The 7,853-nt window shown below is 32.5% G+C and overlaps 1 protein-coding gene across 1 annotated transcript; it reads right to left on the reverse strand.

Annotated features, from left to right (window-relative positions):
* Positions 1–875: 875 nt before the first annotated feature.
* On the reverse strand, positions 876–7,325 carry LOC134251641 (von Willebrand factor A domain-containing protein 5A-like; the record flags this gene model as incomplete). The annotated part of the gene is made up of 3 exons (XM_062734042.1): positions 876–1,267; positions 1,541–1,671; positions 7,215–7,325. Coding segments are annotated over 3 exons (413 nt in total), but the record flags the coding sequence as incomplete, so codon positions are not given.
* Between the last annotated feature and the right edge of the window lie 528 nt (positions 7,326–7,853).

Below are 7,853 nucleotides of genomic sequence, written 5' to 3' on the forward strand. Positions count from 1 at the left end.
GGGTTGTGGCCATTTTATACTATTTAAAATAAGTTATATCTGATGGTTAATTTGTTGACCCCCAGCCTCCTTAAATGGACTGGGGGTTGTGGCCATTTCCAGACTATTTTGACCTCCTTAAAAGAAGAGCTCCATATCCAGAAAGATATACAAAAATACAGTAGAGATTTTCTAACTGCAAAACATAATCAAATTTTAAAACTAAACTGTATGAATTTTTTCTTTGCCAAATGATAGATGACAGTTTAAGATACCATATCTAAAACATTATGTTAAATCTGGTGGTTAATTTGTTGTTTGTTTTGTTTTCACCATCAAGTACCTTTTCAATAACAACATTTTGTTGGCACTCTTTTTATTATATAATTTAAGCGTATGGGTGCATTTTAAATATATAATATAGTTAGCTCTACACTTTATATACATGTATTGTATGCATCTTTGGATTATTTTTTTTCTTTCATAGATTTTGTTTATTTTTTTAAGGTGTTTTTTTATTTATTTCATAAGAATGTCGTTTTCACTGTTTGTAATTTTGAATATTAAGTTTCCTGTACAAATAAAAGAAAACAAAAGTTCTTGAACAGTGTAAGAAAACCTTTCCCTCTTTCATTAGCCTTAAGCTATTTCGGTCTTTGAAAAACATATACGGAACAATTAAAGAAAAGGTTTATTTTCGTGTAGTTTATCTACTAATTTCAAAAATACCTGACTATTAAAACTGCTAAAGTACTTTTGTATCAAATATAGTCAAGACTAATAGACGGAAAACAAAATCAATGTATTATAACTGCAATAAATAATAGTTCCTCAAAATCCAAGCATTATTACAAATTTTGTACTTCATAAACTGAAATTTATTTGAGAAGTGATAATCCAAATCATAAATATACGAAAGCGATTCTTACAGTAACCATCTGGAACTTTTAATCCTTACACTGTCAGTACTAGTGATAATATATATTTTTAAGATTACATAAAGTTTTTGTTTTGCATGAAGTGCAGCGATATGTAACATACAAGATATGTGTAGTAAAATGTCCACAAAAGGAATATTATTATCAGGCTGAAATATCACTGAAGTTACAAAAAAAAGTCATGTTGATAAAAAAGTCGTTGCTTCCTGTACGACATCTTTGCCTTCAACATTTCTTGTCTTCAACCATTTCAACGCTTTCTCCTCGATCATCTCCCATTCATCTCTTTGATTTATGAAATACTTTCTCAAAAATGCAATTGCAAGAGCTGTCGTCCAAACATTGACATCCTGTAGGTAAAAAGCGTATAATTATCAATTGAATCTTTTTGATGTGTATGAAATTGTATTTTAGGATGCAAAATCTTAACCTGTATAGCCAGATACATACTTATACTCCTTTTCTTCAAAATTATTAAGGGTTTGTAACACCATCAGGGATAAAACATAATTTTCCACTAGGTTTGACTTAGTTTGTTTTGCTTTGAAAGTAGTATACATCAAACAGGTGTAACTGTATGCAACTCTTTCACTCTAAAATTAAAATTCCTTTATACAATTTACCTGTATCGTTGCAGATGTTTTTATTTCATTTTGTGATTTGCCGAGTATTTTTGAGATTGTCTCTGTTAACTCCCAAGATCCGTCAAATTTCTGATTCTCAATCAATTTTAACATCTTCATGGGTTGATCTCCTTTAAAGAAAATCATTGTCTTTTGAAAATACATTTTAAAAACATACAGAGCATTAGATGTTCCTTCTTTTTTTAACTTATATATTCTGTAGTAAAACTGGTGTTTTATTAATACCGAAACAATCATATAGCGGATTACCGGTATATAACCGCATACTCACACATTTAAACAAGAGGCCCATGGGCCACATCGCTCCCCTGAGTAACTTTGGTGAGGCTGTTCTTTACCATATTTTCTCCCTTGTAATACCTATTGTTGCCTTGCCGTACCCCTCTAACAATGTCACAGTAACAATTTAGAATCTACACTACCCCAGAATGATTCTACATAAGTTTCAGCTTTTCTGGTCTAGTGGTTCTTAAGAAGATTTTTAAAGTTTATTACTATATATTTCTATGTAAAACTTTTATTCTCAGTTGTGGCCCCGCCCAACCCCCGCGGGTAATGATTTTAACAATTTAGAATTTACACTACCCGAGGATGCTTCCACATAACTTTCGGCTTTTCTGGCCCAGTGGTTCTTGAAAAGAAGATTTTAAAAGTTTTTTCCTATATATTTCCATGTAAAACATTGATTCCCAATTATGACCCAAACCAACCCCCGCTAGTAAAGATTTTAAAAATGTAGAATTTACACCACCCAAGGATGTTTCCCTATAAGTTTCAGTTTTCATGGCCCGGTGTTCTTGAGAAGAAGATTTTTCGAATAGATTTGACGTAATTGTAAAATTGCTAATAACATAATGCATGTCACAGACTCCAGATACCTTGAATGGAGCGTTCACTGTTTTACTGGTCATTTTAATTGGCTAAAAATATCAATAAATATTCATGAGGGAGTAGTCCCAGGGAGTATCTCTGATTTTCAGGGCGTAGTCCTCAGATGCAGAAATAGTTTACTGTAGAAGTACTTTTTTCCGCGTGGTATTAATTTACGCTATGTACGCGGTCACAAATTTTCCGCGGAAATTTGTCCAAGCGTACTTAATATAAATGTAAGGCATATAGTGACAATCCAGAAAATCCGCTTAATTTTCTACCCGCGGATTAAACAGAAATTAAGATTCCACGAAATTATGACCCCGTGGAAAAAAAGTACGTCTACAGTATTATCAGGGAACTAGACAGTTTTATGTATTAATTTTATATAGAGTTGTAACAGTAAAGGTCTAATTAATTACTTTCAAAATGACATTGGACCTATTTCTCAACCGATTAGTGATACAATTGATAAGTATTAATTTCATATTAAAGCTATATATGCCGTATTAGTGTTTTATTTTAAAAGTTATAAATATATGTGGTGTCTCATCAAGTTATATAAGTTATATACTTTCTGCAAATAAGACAACTCCCCTCCATCACTTTTAAAAGTTATGAAATATTATTTGGTAAAAATTATTTTCTCTCCGTGTCGGATAAAAAACCGCCTCTTATTGAAATATTCATGATCACGTTGTCTCGCATGTTTACAGCAAACAATGGTCCAATCTCGTGAATGAACCGAAAAGCATGATGGTCTACTACGTTTTTACTACAAACACGTGAGTTAGGGATTGTCAATATTGAGAGCACCTCAGAGTTGGTTACTTTTTGTGCCGAGGAATAATCACGTGCAATTGTCTTTTCAATGGACATTTTCGGTTGGGTGAACTTCTACAGATGTCAGCGACTATGGATAAAGAAGTGTGGAAACCATGTTGTGCCAAAATGAAATAACTAATACAAACAAATGATGTAATTTGATCAATCAATATGGTTATTAGATACATTCGATTCTGCATTTCTTAATGGTTCAAAACAACAAAAAGTATTCCACAGAATATTATGTATAAATCTGCACAATATACTGAATGCCAAAACCAGAATACTACTAAATAATATAAATATATTCTTTACATATGAACCACAGTATTTCTGACCCCTTGAAAATAATATAAAAAATCTTGCAAGTAGGTTACCAGGTATCAGCATTGGCTCGGGCTAATTCGAAAGTGAAATTTGGAGTTTGGCAGTAAATTGTAGTGAATGAATAAAATTTAGTAGTGAAAGATATTTGAACCTATTTTACTTGTCAGATTTCTTCGAGCTAGTTGATTTTTATTTTGACTGTTCTATCCCCCCACCCACTTTAAAAAAAAACCGATGCTACCTACCTGAATTAATTTTTCTTAATGGTGTTCATCGAAATGCTTGGTTGTGCCCTCAAACTGGAATAGTGTTTAGAGGCCTGGAATTCCTTGACCAATTTTATTTTATTAGCCCAACTATATTTCTAAGAAGGCAAGATGTATGGTATGTAAGTTTCATCTACATATGTTATGTAGTTCATATTAAAAAACCAAAAGGGATAATTGACGATATCCCATTCAGGGTGTAAACATAGCAGTTTAAATTACTTTCCATACATTGTACATGACATAAAATATTTTTTGCGCATAATGCGCTCCATACTGAAGATCCGTAAATGTTCACCAACCGAAAATGTCCACTAGCAGTACAGCACGGAGAAACTCTAAACAAACGGACCTGTACAATGGAGTGGGGAAAACTTTAATTTTCATCATTGTTAATCATTTGTATGCAAATATGAGCATGGGATTAGTAGATAATAATGTACATAATGCATCAAGTCTTTCTGAGAGCGATTTAAAAAACTAGCCTTTTTGAAAAACACATGTAGTATTTTATGTAGTAACCTATAAATGCATTAAATGAAACTCATTGAGCTGATTGGTCTATTTGTGTCCCTCACTGAACAGACGTCACAAAAAATATTTTCCTCGACCTGATGATTCTGTCGATGCTTTTCCCGCGCACATGCGCAGATCCAAGATAAACGTCAATCCTTTATAAATATGCATGAGGATATCGTGTTCTTTTCCTGACCATACCGAATAAAATTTCGTCGAATTTGCAAGAATGCTTCATTTTTGGTAGCTTATCATACTCCAGAAATTCTTGTTCGGATTCAGCTGTGCAAAAATACTGCTTAACACGGCATACATATCTTTAAAACTATGGGCATATCGAACAGTAATTCAAATCAAAAGTCCATAAAACAATACTAGATAGGAGCAGAGAAAACACAGAACTTTAAAACATTAGAGGTGGGATCAGGTGCCACGGAGGAGTGAGCATCCCTCGCGGACCGGTTTCAACCGTGTCTGTTCTTTGATATGATCAGGAAATAACGGAAAAATCCGTCGTCAATTCAGTGTACAGTATATATTATGGACTTATAATTAGTATGAAAAACGCCAGTCAACATTTGACTCAATGACAAATTGTATATGCTGAACAGGGTCATTGTATCGACCGTAGAACTTAAGAAATGATGACTTTAAACGAGACTGTTGATACTCTTGTTTCATCGATTTAAGAATTGTTCATACGTAGAGCATGCTCTTGTGTATCGAATCGACTGAGATATACAAACTCCGTATGCAGTTGATTAAGGTATACTGCAACATAAGTAAGGGAAGTTGATAAAAAAGCTAAAGTGTTCACGATTATCATAGAGCTTGGCTGTTAGATTACTATTAACGTCTTTTTCAAGTAAAATATCCAAATACGAAACAGATGTTTCAGACTCTATATCCGGTATCTTCCATCTCAAGCTCACCATGATATATCATAGACATCAGAAAAGAAATTACCATTGTTAATTGATTACGTCGTCCATATATCTATATGTCTATGTCGAGTTGTAGGTCACGACAAGCGTTTTCTTCTTTTCACGCATAAGATTTACATGTAGCACAAATTCTGCTTTATATGTAAATACAAAAAAAGGTTTGCCAATATCGGGGCAAAATTGGAACCCATGGAAATTCCAATAGATTTTTGGAAGACCTGGTCTCCAAAACAACATAGATATTGTCAATCAGAAACTCGGACACCTCTTTGATGTCAACTTCAAAGTACTTATGTGTACAATCAGAATGTTTTTAACAAAGTAAAGTTGCACATGACCATTGACAAGGTTGGTAAATTTATGATTCCATTTTTATTGTAAAAGCAGCTGTAAATGATATCAAATAGCCTGGATTTTAATTTATCGATGGGAATGGTTGTGTTTAAAGTTGAAAAGTTATATATATTTTTTTAATTAAAGCTTTTGATTTTGGTAGCATCATGTGATTTTAAGTTGTCCAAAAGGTCTTTGGGATTTTTTAATAATACACATATGATTTACACACTTCTTGAATATACTGTCGTTCAATACTTTTGTAGTTCAAATTCATTTTGGTTCTTTGAGATATGAAAAATATTCAAAACTTACATATGATTTTAAGGAATTTCTTCCATAGAAAGGGAACTATGAGTACATGTTGGATGACCACTTGAAGAATTAAATCCAAGTTCTTCTAAAATACAATTTATATAACGAGCCTAACAAATGAAGACAATGTTGTTACTTGGTTTTCAGTACGTACTGATCATGTAATCATGTAATTCTTTTTTCACTTCTAGATTTTTGAATACAGAAGGATAATTGGTTTTCATATTGCCCATGCATATTTTTCATTTAGAGTTTTAACAGGAGAAATAAAATAATTTTTCTAAAATTGACATTGGACCTATTTCTCAACCGATCTCTGATAATATTGATAAGATAATTATAATATATAAAGGTAATCAGCTTGCCTACATGATGCATCCAACTCCAGTGTATTGGTTTGGTGTTATTTTAATCCTTTTGTAAATGAAATAGATACTTAACCCCCAGCCTTTAGAAAAATTACTATATCTTCCATTACCAGCCAATCCCGGTTTTAGTTGAATCGGAAAGTTGAAATGAGTTTAAGTTTTAAAAAAAAACTTGAATTTGTGTCCCTCGCTTAAGGAAAAAAGATCATGCGCAGACCTAGAGGGCTTCATAAGGGGATTGGGACTCTTTAAGAAGGTCGGACGTACCGGGCCATGAGGAGTCATGGTATGAATTAAGCTTTTCAATATATCCTACGGAATTAAAGGTTCTACACAAGACAGAATACATTAATTTACGACGTTGATCTTTGACCTTTTAAACAAAAAATAGGTACCTTTTTAATGCCAAATATATGCGTGGTATAAAATTTCACTGCAAACGCTAAAAACGAAAGTGTTATAACAGAGATCACGAATTAATTATCTTGAAATCTGACCTTTCGAACACCTCAAAATCAAAAGGGGTATTACTTAAGCCATAGGGAGCTGCTACGTAAACTCATTACAAAAGGTTTCTCGAGATATTGCTTGGAAATAAATAGACAGAAATACAGCTAGACGACAGACAAACGGACACACAGAACCAAGATTAACATAGCCTACTCTCTGTGATAGCAGGGGACAAAAGACTTGTGTTTACAAAAGTTCCTGTTACACAGTGAACGACAAAAAAATTTCTTCAAGTTTACATAATTTTGAATTAAATTATAAATTTAGAATTATAAATATGCTTTAGAAACTTGAGAGTAAGGAAGTAGAATGATAACTAAGATTTCAACACCTATTAAATTGACTTTTTAAAATACATTCGATTGAAAGTATATCTTACTTTTTTCTTCTTTGAGCCCAGAAGGTTTAGGAATGATAGGTGTTTCGAAACAACATTCCTCATGTAATTCCTCGTCAAATTCGTCACTGGAACTTTCTTCAGAAAATGAATCTAAAAAGAAAAGCTAATGATTGTCTTAATTCAAGGAAACACGAAGAATGTCATGTTAAAGTGTGGACAATGTGTTTTTATGAAAGGGAAAACACGAAAAAGACTGAATGTTTGGTTTTTTTTTTTTTAGCAATTTATATCTTTATTTTGTTTTATAAAACACGGATAATAATTTTTTAATTAAACTTGGATGCACACAGGGTATAGTCCAACGGGTTTCTTTTTAGAATACGCCAGAAATATATCGATATAAAAGGATAGATAAGATTAAATAGGAAAAGTGCATATGTTTAATGTTGATTAGGTGATGACAAGTTTCTATAACGTCGTCAATTGGAATATTTCAAAGCATGTCCTAAATTTCGGCCGTTTACCGAGCATTAAAATACACTGTAAAAACAGTAAAAACAGTGTTTAGAATCTAAACACAAAATTTGTTTAACCTTTTTTTTTACACGTTTAGCCCTAAACATGTCTCATTTCTATAAACGCGTAAGACTTCATGTTTTTAGCTGCTAAACATGTTTA

Source organism: Saccostrea cucullata, unplaced genomic scaffold (assembly GCF_032062105.1).
Source record: "Saccostrea cucullata isolate Sc308-1 unplaced genomic scaffold, CSIRO_AGI_Scuc_v1 ctg19587, whole genome shotgun sequence".
In the NCBI taxonomy this organism is placed as follows: domain Eukaryota; kingdom Metazoa; phylum Mollusca; class Bivalvia; order Ostreida; family Ostreidae; genus Saccostrea; species Saccostrea cuccullata.